A 21,024-nucleotide genomic window follows, 5' to 3' on the forward strand; every position below is an offset into this window, starting at 1 on the left:
TAGAATATGGTAGCTACTGTTTATAATTATGTTTAATTTTTGGAAGAAAAAAATAACATCTCTCACACCTTTCCACTCTCGCCATCTTACCACACACACACAGTCCCACCCCCCCACACACACAACCAGCTAATCCCCCCTAAAAGACTGTTCCAGTCACTTGCTATTAGGAACTACATGAGGTGAATCTGCCCGTATAAAATGCCTTGTAATTAACACTGGTGCAAACGTGTTAAGGTTACCCTCTGGTAGAAGGGGTTCAGTACTCTTGGCATTGTAATTACGGGTTCCCCACAACGCACCAACCATCTCACTTAACATCGCTAATTCAATCCATCTTCAATTCCCCAGCACCACCCATCTCATTGATGGATAGCTATCATTAGAGGGTGACAAAGCACTGAAATGACTGAGGCGTGTGTGTGTGTGTGTGTGTGTGTGTGTGTGTGTGTGTGTGTGTGTGTGTGTGTGTGTGTGTTGGGCCTAATGCCGGGGTGCCGTGCAGGAGGACGCATCCTCTCAGACACACACTATTGCCTTCTAACAGTGGACCTACACATTACCAAGGGGTGTGGAGAGATGGGACAGAGCGAATGCTTTTGGGTCAGAGAGCAGTATGCATACTGGAAACACATACATAAAAAGCACACATATATTTGAGCATACGCACACCACTAGACTTTATGGGCTCTGTCATACCCACTGCATCATTACAGAACTCACAACCAGTCGGCCCGAAAGCCTCACTAAACAGTGTGTCGCACTCAAACGGGCACATGCGCACACACTGCACAAGGCCAACAGCTCCACACGAAGCGACGCTTGTTTGTAAAATCTTTAAAATAATAATTAATGTGAACATAATTAAGATCCTACATACTTGTTTAATGACCCGCAATAGGCCTCTCTCTTATTACACGTGGGCATCTGAAAATCAACAACCCATTCGGCCTACAATGTGGGATAAAAGAGAATAAACAACTGAGAAGGAGGTGAAAAGGAACAAATGCCCAGAAGAGCGAGCCCCGCTGACGTGTGGCTATAGCAGCCAGGCAGCCCTGCGCTCAGCTCAATGTGATTATCTCCTTTCTGGCTGCAGGTTTCGGGGTCAGCGGTGCCACACACACAAGCCTGGCCTTGCCATTTCAATGATTGAATTGAATCCGGAGCTCTCAATCAATTGTGTTCAGTGACCCCAGAGACGCCACTGTGGAGAATGTCCACCACCGTCTCACCGTCCTGGGGGGGAGCCTAGGCCTACATCAAGCCCCTATCCATTAACCAGGATCCGGTGCCACCGGGTTGAGTAGCTCAAAATGGCTGCCACACCAGGCAGCGGCGCTTCATGTTTTTACCCGGAGACAAGGGGCCTACTGTGGGAGGTTTGTTTTGTTTTTTATATTAGCAGGGATTTAAAAGGCATTTTGACACCTGGAGTTGTAGGCACTTCCACAAAAGTCACAGACACTCGGTTTTACTGTCAAACTCGACACAGAGGTTCACATTTAGGTGATGCTGCCTGGCTGAATGTGGGAGATTCTCAGGCTTGTGCTCTCTTGTTTTGTTGGCTTGTTGTGAGGCAGGAATGTGTTGCTACAGCCTCCAAACTCAGCATTCACACAAATACAGCACACACACACAACCTATTGCTCACACTCACATACGCACTCAGACACACCTTGCATCCATTCACTCCCACTATTAAATCACCCTCAGACAACTCTGCAATCATGCAAATACACACTAGTACATCAACGAAACCCATGCATGCACTCATATACTCACAGCAACACACTTACAGTCACACACACACACACACACACACACACACACACACACACACACACACACACACACACACACACACACACACACACACACACACACACACACACACAGGCCTAGGCCTATGTACTGTATTCCAGTGGAGGCTGCTGAGAGGAGGATGACTCATAATAATGACTGGAATGGAGTGAATGGAATGGTATCACGTGGTTTTCATGTGTTTGATACCATTCCATTCAGTCTATTCCAACCATTATACTCCATTCCAGACATTATTATGAGCCGTCCTCCCCTCAGCAGCCTCCACTGCTGTATTCCCTGATACACTCCCATAGACTTCAGTGCTGGCCTGCCTGCAGATCCTGCAGTTTGTTTAGCAACACTCCATTTGACGACACCCGAAGGGTGCAATTAAGTCCAATTAGAGCCTGTCGGTTTTATTAAGAGGCAAAAGCTGGCCAGGCTTGGGGGCAGTGAGGGGAGCAGGGGGAGCTACAACAGCACCAAACTGCTGCACTGCACACAGCCAGGCTGGCTGAGGAGAATAGAGCCATTACTCCAAGGAGAAGGGCAAATGCCAGTAGACGTCAGGAAAAAAAAAAAACAGACAACTGAAAGACAACTAGACGACTCGGCTGCCAATGTAAACAGTGGAGGTGTGGAATAACAAAAAAGATTCATGTTCACCAGGTTCAAAGATATTTGCTGTCAGTCCAAGACTCGTCTTTAACCAGCCCGGGGTCAGCAGGTGAGCTGACCTCAGATGCTCTGGTGATTACATCATCAGGGTAAGACCCCGTTTGGCACATTGAGAGAGATAGTACTGTAAACAGCTGCTCTATCCTTGAGGTGAGATAGGTCGTACTAGCAGTCAGGCAGTACTGTGCGCCAGGCTAAGCTATACTGTAATGCTGAGTGATCAAACTATAAATAACTTAAAATTGAATAATTAAACTATATTTTTACGACAGATGATTTATCAAATCGATCAATATATGATAAAAGTAGTAGTCTATAAATGCTGAAATCTGACAGCAAAAACGCCTGAAATGCAGATGTCACAAACCAATTTGGGAGGGGGTCCATACAGGAGTTATGTGACCATGCCCTGGGATACTTATGTTTAAATAGCTAAATACTACAGCTGTGATGGAACAAAACACTGGCGCTGCTTTCATCGGATCAAAAACATTTTCCACGTTTTCGTCCGACCCCATGTTTACAGATCGCTATCGTTCCGTCTTCGTCACGTTTTGCGCTTGGACATGTTTCAAAAGACGAGGGCTTTTTATCTCGCCTCTTGCTGTGAGGAAATTTGCTCTTAATGGCTTTCAAAACAGGAAGCCACACAACAAAAACTGGAAAGTGAGCATGCTTCTCTACCAGCCCCTTCAGTAGGCATCCTTCCCAGTGTTGGGGTATAGTATTCTAATAGTGCACCACAGTGTTGCCAACTGTCAGTCACAATGACAGCACAACTTAATATTCCTGCTCGATATCAAATTAAAGTCTGTACTATACTGTTTATGGCATTCTTAGGCATTTACTGTTGTGTATCCACAACCTAATCCCCTGCCTCCTCTATGGAATCCATGCCCACTGAGTGCCCTGGACATGCCATGAGTAGATTTTCTGTGGCCCAACAAAAAGAGACCTGAAAGACAGCTAGCTACACACGCTTCCTCACAGTTGGATAAAACAAACCTTAACCGCACAACTCAACCTCACCAAATAACTGATTTTGATATCCTGAAGTTGTTTTTACTACTCTCCTCTCTCTCTCTGGGTAAAAAAGTATATAATTTTCTGAAAAAAAAGAAGAAAAAAAGGAATATATCCTTTCTCACTCCCTGTGTGCTGTTTCCGTGTGTGGAAGTGTTCCCTTCCATTGATTTTTCCCAGCCGGGGCCCTTCCCAACACTAGGCGCTTCCTTGACGGTGTCATCTTCAGCGCCATTCTTCCTTTTAACTGTGCTTTACTCAAGTGGTGTAGTGTACTAAACCGCCAGAGAGGGGGGGGGAAGAAAGGAGGAGAAAAACTGATACATGCGCTTCAAAGTTTCATCTATTGATTTCTGTTTGATGCAGATTGGGGGGGGGAAAGAAAGAAAGAACAGTTCACAGCTGAGGAGATTCTTTTTTGATCACCGCTACAGTGGTGGTGTTTGGTAGTAGGGGTAGTAGTTATAGTAGACAGAGATGTGCGTCTGTCTGGGAATTCCTTTGTTCTGCGCTGTGTAGAGTTCATACCCAGATTCCACGCGGACAGTGGGCTCATTAAACGTAGTGACCAACGGCAAGTAGCGTAATTACACGCTGATAGGAGATCATCAGAATGTGCCAGCACGTGACCTATCCCTATGGAGTTTAATGGTAGACAAAGGTAAATACATTCACACGCTGGATGATACAAAACTGCAGACACACGGAAAAGCATAAAAGAAGAGCACAACTATTCAACAAATGATGAGTGCAGGGAGCTGGAGATGATAAGATATGGAGAGACAGGGAGAGAAAGATTGACAGCAGAGGGAGAAAGAGAGGAACGGAGGGAGTCTTTGCAGCGTCCATTTATTTTCCCCCATCATGAAGCAAGATACAGAGAGCCAGGGAAACAGAAAAAAGACAGCATGGGCAGAACGATGGGTAAGGTAGAGACTAGAGAGAGAGAGAGAGGGAAAGAGAGATGGTGGGTGTCTGCCGTCTCCATTCATTCCCATGATTAGCAGAGCTGTAGACTCTTATCCAGTGCTCTCCACTCTGCCAGTCCTCTCTGTGATGTGCATCTGTGTCCACTGGGGGCTACAATTAGCCCATCAAACTCATTCCAGCCGGGACTCGGTGCCGCCTCTCAAACCCCCTCACTCTCTGGAGCCTACTCCTCCAAAGAGACGGGCAACTTGTAAGACTGGGGGAGGTAGCCTTTGAAGTCCCAGGCGTTGCCGAGGCCTCCCTTTTTGCTCATATCAAGGGTGAGGAGATATAACAATTAAAACAGCAAGAGAGGCAGGCCCACACCACGGCGTGCATGCATGCACAGCACACAGGCTTGTGCAGATGCAGGAGAGCTCGTGGGCATCAAGCACGTTCTCTCAGAAGAAGGTGGGCCACAATAGAGGAGAGACAAGCGAGCCGTTGGCATGGCGGCTAACGGATCACCACCGGGCGTGGTACAAGTGATGGAGGAATTTGACACACATTTCCTAGCGTCTTTTTCAACCTTCTATCCATCCCAATTTTCTCTCCGTTGCTTCTCTGTCATTATCTCCCTTTCTTCAACTGGTACAAAACAGAAGTTATCGGTCTTACTGCTAGTTACTCAAGCTCAGATGGGCATTAGTGTAAGTGACCCACGTTGCATAAGACACAGCTTTACTCCTCTCTGCTCCAGTGGGGCTCAGTGGCAACCTTCCAGGTAATTACACAGCACTGACTACCAGCCCAGATAGATAGCCCACACACACTTGCAAACAGGCACGAACACACACACCGGCAGAATCAGTCTCACACACAGCCAGACACAAACCCACATCATTTTAAGGAGGATTACAATGACTTCAATCTGAGCCTGTTCTTCAAGCCCCCTATATACGGCGATACTCCCCTGTCAACTCCTTCGCCTTTAGCGTATTGTACTATATGTATAGTAGGACTGGCTCTGTACGGTGCAGGGTCATCTGTAGTTAAAACATGTGTGCTTATGCAGATGCAACGGAGCATGTGGTCCGCATTAGCTACAGCAAGGAGCAGTAGCCAAAAAGAGCTAAACCAGCGTTTTAGCAGCCGTCTAGTCTAGCATGTCAAAAGGGTCTCTTATTATTTATTCCGAGTCTGCCCTTTTAGCAGTTTATCAACAAACTGTATCATAGTGATATAGCAAAAAAAATAGCTAATGTATACTTTTTGCATTTAATTGCAAACATAAATTGGATACCAGTTTTGAGTACATTGCACTGCAAAACAAAACAAAAGAAAGAGTCATGCTTCATAAAACTAAGAAGCGTTCTTTCTTTTGTCTGTTATTTTAGACTCTTCTCTAAAGACAGAATCCCATTTTTTTTTAAAACACAAAACGGCTATGGTCTCAATGAATACCAGTGAGAATCAACTGAGCTATTCAGGCTGCCAGTTGATTTATCCATGCCTCGCTACACACCAATCAGCTCGCCCGCCGGCCACACCAACAGCCAGTCACTTGTCTGCCATTTCAACGCAAGATGGAGACAGTGCCAAAAGTTCCAATTAAAATCTCCGTTCACCATGACGTGTGAGGGGAAAAAGCCCAAACGCTGGGCTTTCCAACAAAGTTGAGGAAAACACAACAAAAGCTGCCGAATGCTACGGACAAGCCGCATCTTCTCGGTTTCTGCCGAGCACAAAATAAATAAGCATGAAGAGGAGGAGGAAGAGGGGGGGGGGACGTCTTGTTACGAAGGAACAGAGCATGTAACAGATAACAGAGCGACAGTGTTCAAAGAAGAAGGCAGGCCCGTAAAACTTGAGCAGATTCGACATCATCGCCTCACTGTCCCTTAATGAGCCTGTAAAGAAGAGCCTGTCGCGTGTCCGCAAAACCACGCCTGTCTCACTCCAATCACAATGCCTCACAGGTTTTTATTCAAATCTCTCCCTCCCACACACACACACACACACACACACACACACACACACACACACACACACACACACACACACACACACACACACACACACACACACACATCACACAGCCACTCTACATCTGTGCTGTTTATTTTGCTCAGAAAGGATGTTAACAAGACAAATGAATGAATAAATGCACAAATAATGCATTTAGATCATGTTAATAATGTATGAAAAGTAAACTGCTTTTTGACAGCTATCCCAATGCTGAGGACTTTGCAGACTTTGGTGGTGGGTTCATTATTTTGTTCTATTTCCCAAGTTGCAACTCTTGTGCTCTTGTGCTTTTATTGACAGTCTGGCCAGTGCCTGGTGCACATGGCAGATCTGTTGATCCATCACCAGATATAATAGTGTATCACCTAACTATATTATCTAACAGATTTTTCATAACAACGTGCCCAAATTTCAATGAAATCGGGCAATGTTTCCCAGACATGTATGGCAATTATGACGTAAAATTTTAAATGTTTCTCCTTCACCTTGGTTGATTCAAATGGTAGGTTAATTAGCCATTTAAATCAGAGATGATTTTTAGAGGGCTGGAAAAACAACTAAATAAAAAAAGCATGTGCACACCTGCAGAGGCATGCAAATACAAATCACCTGCCTCGGTCTGAGCTGTTCCAAATCTTCACAACTATTCAACAACAAAAAACACCTAAGAGAGAAACTGACTTGGAAGAAAAATAGTCTCAAGTCAAATTTCATAGCTTTTTTTGAGGATTCAGACGAGACAAAAGAAGAGCCCGGCACTCAGTCATCATTGACTACACTGACTGTGGAAGAAAACATCAAAAACACAGCCAAACAAATAAAGAAAGTTCAGAGATGTCTTCACTGAAACCGCTGAGAAGAACAAAATAAAATAAATTGGGGGTTAGACTCGCTCAGGTTGAGCTGACACACGTGAAAACAATATAAAAGAGGTGTGAGGAAAGAGAAGGAGGAGGACAATGCAAAACTATTCAGGAATTAGATACCGAGTGTTCTTAACTAATCCCCCCGACCCGCTCTCCTGCCGTACGAGCAGGGAAACTAAACCTAATTCAGGGCAGCTTAAGGGCTCCCTGGAAACAGTCAGCATTCCACCGGCCAACACACACACACACACACACACACACACACACACACACACACACACACACACACACACACACACACACACACACACACACACACACACACACACACACACACACAGAGAGAGAAAGAGGTGTTAAACTTTAACTGCCACAGTGTATTCAACTGTAGCAATAAATTGCTCTTTGGGGATGTGGGGTTCATCGCCTCTCTGTACACCCCCAGTGCGCCCTACCCCTCTCCAAAATCCACCCAAAAATCTCTCACCCCAAAAGTGTGGCCACCGCAGTCAGGCAAACAAACAGCCAGGGGATGGGTGCTCCAACACAAGGGGCGCTATGCCAGTCCAAACAGTGGATTAGCAGGCGAGAGCGTGCTGAGCGTCTGACGGTGATTCAAGAGGACAGCAGACTGTAGCACTATATACGTAGGTCTATGTGATGGGCTTTGCAGTAGAATGTTAGAGTTGTGCAGCCAGGGGCTCCACTGCTATTTGACCCTAACCTACGGACATCTTTCAGCCAGATACAGCGATAAATAGTCCTTAAAGGGATAGTTCAGCATATTGGTTTCCTTGGCCTGTAAGCAGTATATGGACAAGGTGTGACAGCAATCCATGCTTTGGTTTAGTTTCCCTGGCCCGGTTTCCAAATGCTAAGGTTTTAGCATTTGTGACACATCTCTCCTGCAAGTCATTGGACCAATGTCAGCGTTCTTCACGCATCATGTTCAAATCATCTATAAGTGACTTTGTTGAGCTTCACAGTCAATTTTAGATACTTTCGGATGACTTGGATATGATGAACGAAATATGCTAATATCAGTCCCATGACTCGAATGGGATTTGTGACACAAATGCTAATATGGAAACAGTGCCAGGGAAGCTAAACCAAAACATGGATTGCAGTCATACCTTGTCCATCGATTGCTTACAGGGTAAGGAAACCAATATGTGATTTTGTAATTTGGGTGAACTGTCCCTTCAATGAGTGCGGTTACATGCACACAATAAAGCGATTATTGTGGATAGTCAGATTGATATAATCGATTAAAACGTTTGTATGCTTTGCAAAAATAACAATTTCCCTAATAATCATGTTTAAATGGACACATCTGAAATCAGGCTACCTGATGGCACTCTGATAAATGTAGAAAATCGCCAATCAATATAAACGTTCTACTTCAGCGAACATGTTATTTTTGGGAAGCATATTTGATTCTGAGTTCGGACATAAAGTGTGAAAATTAATTCTAAGACACATACATTCAGTTGTTCCGAACACACTTCACTCGGCTGGTGCTAGCACATGAGCAGATCAAATACACCGCTGGACGCCGATTAAGGTCTTTACATGTCCTAATAGTATGAAAGATTGCTCAGAAAACCAGATGTTTTAATTAGAATATGCTTACTTAGATTTTGACCTTACGCCAATTAAGACAAACAAAGTAAGGTGTTCACGGGACTTTTGCATAATCTGTCCACTGCCATAATCAGTTTAATATAGTATTAGCGTGCATGTCAACGTACTCAATGAGAAATCTTTACGACCTTATTTCTAGAGGGTTCATCACTTTAGTCTTTATTTACATTTTTTCCTTTAACTTTCTGACCAAGTAAGCTCCTGCAGTGATTTCATAGTGTGCTAACACCAGAGTCATGATGGACACTCAAACACATACTGTACTCTGGAGCCAAACAGTGCTCTAAATTCTACAGGCGACTCTAGGGATATTCTCTAAATCACTTCACCCTACTCTCCAAAGTTCATGTAAAAACTTCCTGGAAAAGGGGCAGGCTGTTCTGAAGGAAAAACAAAGAGTTTCAGAAAGTTACACCTCTGTCTATAATCCCACACAATTCAGCCTAGTAAGAATGTGAGAACAGAGGAGGTTTCTATAAAAACGAATCATTGGCTCGGGAACGGATGTGTGTAAAAACACTCTCCAAAGATTGGGATCTGCTGAGTCAATACATTGTGTACTAAGGCCCACTTGAGTTAGCGTAAATCAAATCATCTCAATTTTGCAGTACACTGACAAAAACTAACTGACAGAGCAAAAGAAGAAAAAATGCCATCCTTTGTTGGGGGTATCAGGCTGGACTATAGGCCACTTGTTAAGTTAAAGCCTAAGCCTCCTTTTCCTCCTCCTCCTCCTCCTCATTTGCCTTCTTCACACCGCCCATCCTATTTCTTCTCCTCTTTGTCACTCAGCTGAAACCAGTCATTCCATTCCTCCGCTGGGAAAAGGAGGTCACGTATCGACTTGCTCAGTGTCCCTCTCTCTCTCCAGCCACAAGACCCTCCAAAAGACCCCCCTTTCTTCTTCCTCCTCCTCCCCCCATCTCAGTCCATCACTCTATCCAACCCGGAACATCCCATCCCACCTCCCCATTTCAATTTTTCCATACTTACCCTTCCCTCTGCCCCCAGTCCCCCCTTCCCACCCCAACCATGCCCTCAGCCCAATACTAATTGGTAAATCTGTTGAACCATAGCAGTTCCAACAATGAGACACCTGGAGTTCTGTCAAAACAAATTTCCCTGTGAAACGGCCTCAAGTACTAATACAGTACACACTCACAACCCAGCCACAGAATCACATGTGGGACATGGGCAGTGGAGGAGGGAGAGAGGATCGGTCAAGCAGGGGGATATAGAAATTATAGTAAATTATCATTATTTGGAAAATAAGTAGTGGGATGAGGTGGGATATTTTCTAAGTTTCTTAAAGACCAATATGACAAATGAACTTTGTCTGCACATTGTACCATGATTTAGGGACAACTGCAAACCTAAGCTGCTATTTTAAAAAGATCAGTGCCACCATCACTGTCTTTCCTTTTCTGCTCTCAAGTACACACACACGCCCACACACACACACTTGTTTTACTATCCTTATGGGGACCAAACAATTGATTCCCATTCAAAATCATATTTTCCCTAACCTTAACCCTAAAGGCTCGCACACATCGCACTGGATGTGGGTCTAGCGTTCGCCTGCCTATCGTTCAGTGCGCTGGCGGGGACCACCCGCTGTGGACGTCTGACTGACTAAATGTTTTACTAGATACTACATGTAAAATCAGTGTGCACTCGGTTCGCAGATTATGTTCAGAGGTGCTAAGTACTCTTGGCCAGCAAACGCTATTGGTGTGACTGAGCCCTAACCCTAACCTTAACCCTAATTGTAACCCTAAACATAACCCCTAAGCCTAAAATAGCCTTTTTCCTTGTGGGGACCTGCGAAATGTCCCCACTTGTCCAAATGTACCTTGTTTTACTATCCTTGTGAGGACTGCTGGTCCCCACAAGGATAGTAAAACCAAAAACACACACACGCACAATTGTGCTTGACAACCTTACTTGACCTGACTGAGACTGCTTATCTAGCCCACAAACATACACACACACCTACATTGGATTTGGCACACATACATCTACACCTTAGAGAGACACGGACACTAAAGAATATGCAGACAAACACATATTTAAGACGCACTCACACAGAAACACAGACATAGACACACCCAACAGAGCTCCTGCCCTACCTAGTCAAACAGGTTCTAGCAGACACTTTTAAGAGAAGGGAGGGAGGGAGGGAGGGAGGGAGGGAGGGAGGGAGGGAGGGAGGGAGGGAGGGAGGGAGGGAGGGAGGGAAAACTAGAAGGAGGAAAATCTCTCTCCACTTGACATTTAAGGTTGTTGTTTCCGAAAGTGTTTTTTCCAAGTGCAACGACTTTATTACCAAAACGGTCTTGATGGAGCATGGAAAATCAACAAGCAATTGATAAGCTGGAGGAATTCAAGCAGGCAACTCAAGTGTCCGGGGGTCCTTTCAAAGGATACAAAAATGTGTTTTCTTCTTGGCTCCTCAATGACAACCCATGTCCCGCCGTTCCTGTCACTCCCTTCATCAGGCTAACCATGCAACCATGAGCTATAATCTAGCCTAACCCACTGATCTGGCAGCAGTCAGCTCTGCAGACCAAGGCTAACCATTATGTCCCCATCCATTCAAACCCTGACTGTTTGGGTCCGTCAAGGAGGACACCATAGTTAAATGAGACACTGGGTAGTAATATAAAAATGCGAAAACAAACCATTCATGGTCCTTGGATGGCTCTAAGCACCTTCTGACAACAGCAGAACAATTCAGAAAAGCTAGACAGCCTTGTCTCGTCCGAGTCCCTTGTCTTCAACATCGACCTCCCCCCGCCAACATAAATACATAGGCAGACACACACAGTCACTCACTTAGACCACACACACACACACACACACACACACACACACACACACACACACACACACACACACACACACACACACACACACACACACACACTGCATTTTCTAGTTAACTTCTTGCTGGCTCACATTCAACCACAGATGCTGATAATATAGAGAATCCTCTTCAAGACAACAGTAGATTAAAATAGAACAGAAAGATTCTCTCTCCTGGATGGTAATTCAAACACAAAAACAAATTTCTATTTATACAGAGTACAGTCCTCCAGCAAAAGACTGGAAAACGATTCACATCTCATAATGTGTGACAAATGTTTACCAAAAACCTCAGAACTGATGGAGATTCAGATCAACAAATACATTATCCATATGAATTCAATCACTTTTTCAAAGCACTCCTTTTGATTTGAACCAAACCTTCAATACATGTTTGCCCATTGAAGAAGTGCTCAGAAAGTGATGTTTTGGACCTGAATGCCAAGACAAAGGTCCTCAAAGTTGACCTATTTTACATACCATGAGACAATGTCCATCACTGGAAAAGATATTGATATTTATTGATAATTATTGATATAATTTAAAGCTTACAAACAGGTTGTCAAAACATTTCAGAATTTATTTTTTATAACAATTTTATTGTACTTTTTCCGTCAATAATCTAAAAATTTGTAGATGCCAATTTTTTTTCATATTCACATGTTGTAGCTTAGACCCTATTTTACATTATCTGAGGTTTTTGTGATGTGCCGCCATCGGTTGAGACACAACATGCTCTTGGATGCAGGGTAGGCGTCATGTTTTGGCTGAAAAATATACTAAAATGGGAATAAAACTGAAATGTCAACTTTCAAACGTTACCACAAAGATGGTTGGATTCAGCCACAATGTTGACTTAAACGGGAATATCTGTTGTTTTAAATTATACTGTCAATCCTTCATAGGAAACCTATTGAAATCATATAAATATAGATAATAGAATTTACATGACCATTAAAGTTAACATTCGATGATTGGGTAGACCGGCGGCCATCTTTGTGATAGCAATTAGAAGCTAAATTGTCAATGAAATGGAAATGGAAATGGTGTACCAGCTAAATTGCAGTGGTCTGAAGGGATAAGTCCATTTTATGAATTCTAGTTCTGTGTTTGAAATGACGCCCACCCTGTATTCAAGAGCATTTAGTGTCTCAACCGATTATGTAAAGTAGGGTCTAAGCTACAACATATGCCAGGGATAGGCTGATTTTTTTGTACACTGCAAATTGACCACAAAGCCCAAAAAGAGATTGGATTTGAAAATACTAATCATTTCGTACTTTCATTACATTGAGACACGATCACGTCTCTTTTTTAATTTGTGGGACTACTTGGTGAACAGATTTCCGAAATAAATTTCATTTTTAGCTGAATTCCTGGCGATGTTTATCTCGCTTGCGGGCCGGTTTTGGCGACTGTTGCCGACCCCTGACATACAGCACCAGTCAAACGTTTGGACACACCTACTCATTCAAGGGTTTTCCTTATTTTACTATGAAGACATCAAAGGAGCTCCCACATATGCTGAACACTTGTTGGCTGCTTTTCCTTCACTCTGCGGTCCAACTCATCCCAAACTATTTCAATTGGGTTGAGGTCGTGTGATTGTGGAGGCCAGGTCATCTGATGCAGCACTCCATCACTCTCCTTCTTGGTCAAACAGCCCTTACACAGCCTGGAGGTGTGTTGGGTCATTGTCCTGTTGAAAAACAAATGATAGTCCCACTAAGCGCAAACCAGATGGGATGGCGTATTGCTGCAGAATGCTGTTTTAGCCATGCTGGTTAAGTGTGCCTTGAATTCTAAATAAATCACAGACAGTGTCACCAGCAAAACACACCCACACCAACACACCTCCTCCTCCATGCTTCACAGTGGGAACCACACATGCGGAGATAATCTGTTCACCTACTCTGCGTCTCACAAAGACACATTGGAACCAAAAATCTCAAATTTGGACTCATCAAACCGAAGGACAGATTTCCACCGGTCTAATGTCAATTGCTTGTGTTTCTTGGCCCAAGCAAGTCTCTTCTTCTGATTGGTGTCCTTCAGTTTCTTTACAGCAAGTCGACCATGAAGGCCTGACTCACGCAGTCTCCTCTGAACAGTTGATGTTGAGATGTGTCTGTTACTTGAACTCTGTGATGCATTCATTTGGTCTGCAATCTGAGGTGCAGTTAACTGTAATGAACTTATCCTCTGCAGCAGAGGTAACTCTGGGTCTTCCTTTCTTGTGGCGGTCCTCATGAGACAGTTTCATCATTGCGTTTGATGATTTTTGCGACTGCAATTGAAGAAACTTATAAAGTTCTTGACATTTTCCGTATTGAATGATTTTCATGTCTTAAAGTAATGATGGACTCTCGTTTCTCTTTGCTTATTTGAGCTGTTCTTGCCATAATATGGACTTGGTCTTTAACCAAATAGGGCTTTCTTCTGTATACCACCCCTACCTTGTCACAACACAATTGATTGGCTCAAATGCATTAAGGAAATAAATTCCACAAATTAAATTTTAACAAGGCAACCTGTTAATTTAATTGCATTCCAGGTGACTACCTCATGAAGCTAGTTGAGAGAATACCAAGAGTTGAAGAATCAAAAAAAAGATATACTGTTTGATTTAACACTTTTTTGGTTACTACATGAATGCATATATGTTATTATTCTACAATGTAGAAAATAGTACAAATAAAGAAAAACCCTTGAATGAGTAGGTGTGTCCATACTTTTGACTGGTACTGTATGTGAAAATGATTTTTTTCTCGTTTATGCGTTTTTAGATAATCGACCTTAAGGTAAAAAAGTATTACATTTGAATTCCCCCAAGACATTGTTAAATAGTTTGACAACCTTGTTTGCAAGCTTTTAAATTACATCAAATTCAACCGTTTATCTTTTCCAATGATGAAGACATGGATGTCTCATGGCCATACCATGAGACATCCATGTCTTCATCACTGGAAAAGATAAACAACTGAGTTGGGGTATGCGAAATGGGTCACCTTGAAACACCTTTATCTCCTAAATGTTTTGGCATTCAGGTCCAAAAAGTCCCTTTCTGACCACTTCTTCCATGGGCAAAATGTAAGCAAAGTTTTATTTAAATCAAAAAGGATGCTGTCAAAGGTGATTGAATTCAAATGGATTTAACCTATACTGTTTGACAGAAACCTTTATGGACCTGAAAGCATCATTATATACCATGTTCAAACAGCAGAGACTTAAATCAATAGACACTTTGGCACTGTTGTAAAGCCAAAGGGCACAATCCCTATCGATGGAGACCGTAATGCTACCTTAAGAATAAACATTCTAAACCATCTGATGTTAGCTACACCAGAGACAAAGCACAGTCAGCAACCTGAGCTGGGCTACATCAAGTATCACAACACTAGTGGGTTACAAGCCAGTTACTTACAGAACACAGTTCACAGTCTTTTAGAAGCATCTCAGGAAATCAGGATTGTCAGAGAACTAGGAATGTATGTGTTGCACAAGACATGAGTACATATTTAGTGTGAAAACCATGGCTAAAAGGTCAGTAGGTTAAGGCTGTCAAAAGTATCCAAGACATATCTGCACCAGCTGCCATTTCAGAGCAACAAAGCAAGTCAACAACACAGCAGTAGCAGCACTGAATCAGTAGCAAACACAACAACATAGCATGATTAGGCTATCATTTGGATTATGGTTGTTATTATTACTTTTTTTTATTTTATCAACATCATCATAATTTGTCAGTTGTTATTTTGGCATCATCAACCAGCTAACAAGATACTTGGAATTCAAAGTTCTCACCAACTGAAATTGGTGAAGGCTCAGATCTGACTGTCCGGGGAATTCCAAGCAGAAGGGCCCCTGAAAGGCAAAGACGGACGTTCCCGAGTCACACAATTATATCAGCTCACACACACATCATCCTAGCCTACCAGGAACATGAATGTAAAGCAGTGTGTTTTCACTTCCCAAAAGAAATAGGCCTAATGCTTTTTTTCACTAGCTAGGCTATTCATTTATTTAACCTTCTATTTCCTTTCCTTATGGCTACCTCAGCTTTCTCCAGGGTGCCATGCCTATCCGTATACACACACATTACACAGAGAATATGAGAATATGGGGTGGCTTTGGGTTGGTTACATGGCTGTTATACTGTTATACACTGGAGTTTTTCAGCTGTTCTCGCTGCTGGTTCAAAGACATTGCCTTCTTTGGCTCTTAAGTAAATGCAGCTTGCACTAGGGTGAACATGGGGAGATGTATTCCTGTGCATTAGGTAGGTGTGCAGCTAACAGCCAAATCATGTTTTACATCACTCTAAAATCAGGAGAGGAATGCATGGAAAGAAAGAGGGAGGAAAAAAAGAGGAAAAGGGAAAAGAAACAGGGAAGGAGATGAAGAGTTCATGTATCATTTTACAAAAAAACTCACACACACAATCATTCAGACACAAACACACAGACCCCAAAAAACTACTGAACCACCTAAGTTAGTTATGACAAAGTGTTTTCACCATATACAGTACTGAAACCTCTCACATGTTACTGTACAGGTTAGCCTACTCTGCACAAAAGTCAATAAGTCTTGTGTGCTTGACCCTATGACTGCTTGACCCTGTTGGAGACAGATACCTCTCAATAGGATTACAGTATATACAGTGGTTATCGGTGTGACTGCTTGCACGCACACAAACACAGTCTAGATCAGCCCATTACCCAGGGTGGCCTAAGTTTACAGGGGTTAGCCTACATAAAGGCTAAATACCACCCAGAGGTAAAAAGGACAAATGATCTCTCAACCATTCATGTGCGTATAAAAGCGCTATTCACATTTCTTCCTGCAATCAGATGAGGCCTAGAGTGCATTCCTGAGGAAAAAATATCGAACAATAAAGGAAAAGGTACAACAAACTAGGCTACGCACTATTACAGGTCAGAATCTGGACAGAATTTTTCCTCTATAAATCCCTATAAATTCCACTGTCGCTTGCTCAGTCATTCCTTTGTTGGCTGCTCAGCAGACACTGACATTGGGAAGTCTGTAAACAACTGGACATTCAGTGTTGTAGAGAAACAATGACTTTGTCCAGATTGGTTTTCACTGAGTGAAACAGAAAACCCCTATTACCCACTCGTCACAGTTCCCATGATTGACACACGTCTCAGCTGGTCTCACATTTGGCCCCCAAGATGGTCATGATGTCAGCATGACAGTGCAACGTCTGGTTTGAGACAATGGACAGGGCCAAGGCCTGTTGGGTGGCCAGAAGAGGCACAAAGCCCCCTGTCTAAGGGTGAGGCCATGTCTCCTACCAACAGAAGAGCCGAAGGGGCTCTGGTCTAGAGCACTACTGCCATAACAATAGACAGCATTGCATTCTTCTGTGATAATGCTACCACTCACTTTGCTCAGTCTACCCAGAGCTTGCAGACTAAAGTAAGGATGATTATCTGAGCAAGGTAGAGGAAGAGAGAGAGCGAGAGAGAGAGAGAGAGAGGGGGAGAGAGACAGAGGGAGAGAGAGAGGTCTCCCCTCATAAACAGTGAGGGCAGTGTGTCTCCAGTCTGTGACCCTGGGGGCGCTCATTAACAGTGAGGCCAGGCTCTCCCACCAGGGCTTCCAACCCACAGAGTTATTGTCTGTACAGCCCAGGTGGACTGCAATTCATAGGGAGGAGACTTGTCTTTATTTAACGTTTCTCAACATACAAAGATGGACGTGGAGTGGACAAGAGACCACTGGCCATGTCGTTTCTAAGGATGACCGGCCAAGCTGTTTAGCCACAGTGGGGGACTGAGAAGTCATTGTGGGCATTTCCTGAACAAATCTATTATTTTTCTAAAAATTGGGAAGGAGACTTAATTTCAAGCCAACTCCCACTCCCATTCTGTAGCTCTTGTTCTAGTGCACTTTTCTATGGAGAGACAAATTGGCCTAAAACGTGAAAGCCAAGTGTTCATTGGTTCAGGTGGGAGGTCTTGCCACACATAGATGTAATGGTCAGATTCCATCACTTACTCAACACTCATTATCATACACTTGGGAGTAGGCACACAACAGGACACTATACTCCCTCAAGTTCCATTCTTCACTGCTCCTGACACACAAACACGGACACACACTACACTGAGGCCTGGTTAGGAAATGGTTAACACTCCAGCCGTCCCCTGCTGCAAGTGAAAGCCCAGAAAACAATGGAGACATTGTCCAGCCTGAACAGACTCTGAGGAAAGGACTAGTGTGGTGTGGAGTGTGTGTGTATGTGTATTTGTGTGTGTGTATGTGTGCGCATACTCTCTTGCTCGCAAACATAAGCATATTTCTGCCCCAGTTCCCAGCATGTCAATTTAAGAAACATTGTCAAAAATGTTTGACTTGCACCACAATAGTAACTCTAAAGTGGCCTCTAATTTAGGTTATTCATCACTTAACCCAGGGGTGGGCAGAAATTATGGCTCGAGGGCCACATTGGGATTTCAAAATTCTGAACTGATTTGTTCATCAAAAGCTATTTGCGGGCCAGAAGAAGGACAGTTATTTGAAAATGTAAAGGTCCATTATAATTTCTACATACTTTCTATCTAGTTTTAGACCTCAAGAGTGGCCTGGAGTGTTATTTTACACCCCACCCCCCTAAAAAAACTGACAGCCTATCATTTACGTTGTCCGATGACTGAGTTAGAAGATGACTCAATATTTTAAAGCCAACAACAAGTGACGTACCCTTTCTTACATTCCCTTACACAATTCTTGCCTTACAGAGTTGAAATGTAAAGTACTTTCTCAACTTGAATGTGTAAAGAAATGGCATGACCAGAACACCACCATGTTATGCTACTGGGACACAGCAATGTCCTGCTTGAGTAGCAGCAGTTGCCAGCTGTGATGTAGGGGCACACACACACACGAAACAGATCCCGTAACAAATCAAAAATCTGTCACGTGGCTCAAAACAAATCCTATTTCGAGTACCTCTAAGCTACTAGGAAAATGGCATAATACATCAGCCGATGTAGGCCAACTGTTTTTGGTGCACCAACAATTTAACAAGAAAGGATAACCTTCAGTTTTTTTTATAGATGACTGTCAACTCATTGAGTTTTGAGAATTGACTGTGTTTATGTGTGTATGAAAATGAGTCAAATGAAGATACTGTAGCATACGACTCTACGAACTGAGGGCTATTTTATACAAGATTCTCTCAGACTGTTGACTATGTGAAGCACAAGACAAAAATGTCTCTCCCTGGGCTTCTTTTTGAAAAAAATACACATCAATAGACATAAATAAATAATAACTTTCTGCCAATGGTCTAAAAGTTCAGCGGCAGCGGTTTGGAGGCTGCCCCGCGGGGCGGTCAGACACATCAAAGGGCCAGGCATGCCCCCTTAGCGGGCATGGAGGAGAGGGGCACGCCCTCGTAACGACAAGCCCCTGTGAGGTCACTTCCTCCTTTCCCTTCATGGCTGACCCTCAAGAGTTCCACCTACTTCTACCCCAGAAACTGACCTATCCATAGATCCTACACAAGACCGTATGTTTTTGTTTGATTCTATGTGTATCTGCCCATATGTCTTTTTCCATCTCTTTGTCTATCTGTCCATCAGTCTTTGTCCTTCTCCATCTCTCATTGCTCAATTTAGCATTTGTATGTATATCTCAAACTTGATATTTTTGTCTTATTTACAATTTCACTCTCTCTGACTTTCTGAAGTTGTTGAAGGGTCACTTGAACTTCGGATCGCTCTCTCCTTATCGCTGGTGCCTATCGGCTGGCTTTTATCGCTACGGTGCAGATGGCACATTTCAAGCCAAAGATCGGTCAAGGTGCCCAGGTGTTTTTCCCACTTGAAAGCAAAAAGAAACGACTGTTTACGGCCACATTTTTTTATAAGGGGATTTCGTAAAGCAGGGATCATTGACTACATTCAGCAATGGGTCGATTTGTAGAATGAAAATTGACCGCAAGAAGCCCAAACAGACATAATATTTGACTAAAACATACTAATTTCAAACCTTGCTTACATTTGTATACGATCACATATACAGGTAACTGCCAAAATAATGGAAACACTTGAGTAAATGAGGGATACAAAGTACTGTATATTGAAAGCAGGTGCTTCCACACAGGTGTGGTTCCTGAGTTAATTAAGCAATTAACATCCCATCATGCTTAGGGTCATGTATAAAAATGCTGGGCAGGTTATTATTTTGGTCATTATTTTGGCTACCATGGCTATGCCCCCATAGGATAACTATGCCCCCATCCATAGGGCACGAATGGTCACTGAATGGTTTGATGAGCATGAGAATGATGTAAACCATATGCCATGGTCATTTCAGTCAACAGATCTCAATCTTAACACTTATGGAAGATTCTGGAGCAGCACCTGAAACAGCGTTTTCCACCACCATCAACAAAACACCAAATTATGGAATTTCCAGTGGAAGAATGGTGTCGCATCCCTCCAGTAGAGTTCCAGACACTTGTAGAATCTATGCCACGGTGCATTGAAGTCGTTCTGGCTCGAGGTGGCCCAACGCCCTATTAAGACACTTTATGTTGGTGTTTCCTTTATTTTGGATTTGGCAGTTACCTGTATCTCTAGTATGCTTGAGAATACTTTGGAACAGATTTCCATAATTCAAATCACTTGGAGTTGATTTGCTGGTGGTTTTACAGTATTTTATGTCCAACAATAATATATATATATATTATTCTTTTTACTTGGGAGGGCTGATGTAAAGGAACATATAAACCAGTGGCATTGAAACTTTTTCACCTGGGACCCCATTTTGTCACGCCCTGACCATAGAGCCCTTGGTTCTCTATGGTGTAGTAGGTCAGGGCGTGACTAGGGGGTGATCTAGTATGTCTATTTCTATGTTGGTGCTAATATGGTTCCCAATTAGAGGCAGCTGTTTATCGTTGCCTCTGATTGGGGATCATATTTAGGTAGCTATTTCCCCACCTGTGTTTTGTGGGATATTGATTGATTGTTAGTGTGTTTGGGCACTACGTCCTCACGGTCTTTGTAAGTTTTGTTATTTTGTTTTGTTAGTTTCACTTAAATAAATATGTGGAACTACACCCACGCTGCGCCTTGGTCCGATCATTTTCAAGAACGTGACAGAATATCCCAACAAACCAGGACCAAGCAGCGTGTTCACCAGGTAAAGGAGTTTTGGACATGGAAGAAGT

The 21,024-nt window shown here is 43.2% G+C and overlaps 1 protein-coding gene across 33 annotated transcripts in view; it reads right to left on the reverse strand.

Moving 5' to 3' along the window:
* Positions 1 to 21,024, reverse strand: part of LOC106589326 (transcription factor 7-like 2) — a 100,727-nt gene that overhangs the window by 41,083 nt on the left and 38,620 nt on the right. For 24 of the 33 annotated variants that reach the window (XM_014179138.2, XM_014179143.2, XM_014179135.2 and 21 more), the window contains exon 5: positions 15,624 to 15,683. The exons of the other annotated variants lie outside the window; for them this stretch is intronic. In XM_014179138.2, coding sequence (XP_014034613.2) covers positions 15,624 to 15,683 — 60 coding nt within the window. The remainder of the gene's footprint in view (positions 1 to 15,623; positions 15,684 to 21,024) is intronic. 33 annotated transcript variants of the gene reach the window in all.

Source organism: Salmo salar, chromosome ssa28 (assembly GCF_905237065.1).
Source record: "Salmo salar chromosome ssa28, Ssal_v3.1, whole genome shotgun sequence".
Taxonomy (NCBI): Eukaryota; Metazoa; Chordata; class Actinopteri; order Salmoniformes; family Salmonidae; genus Salmo; species Salmo salar.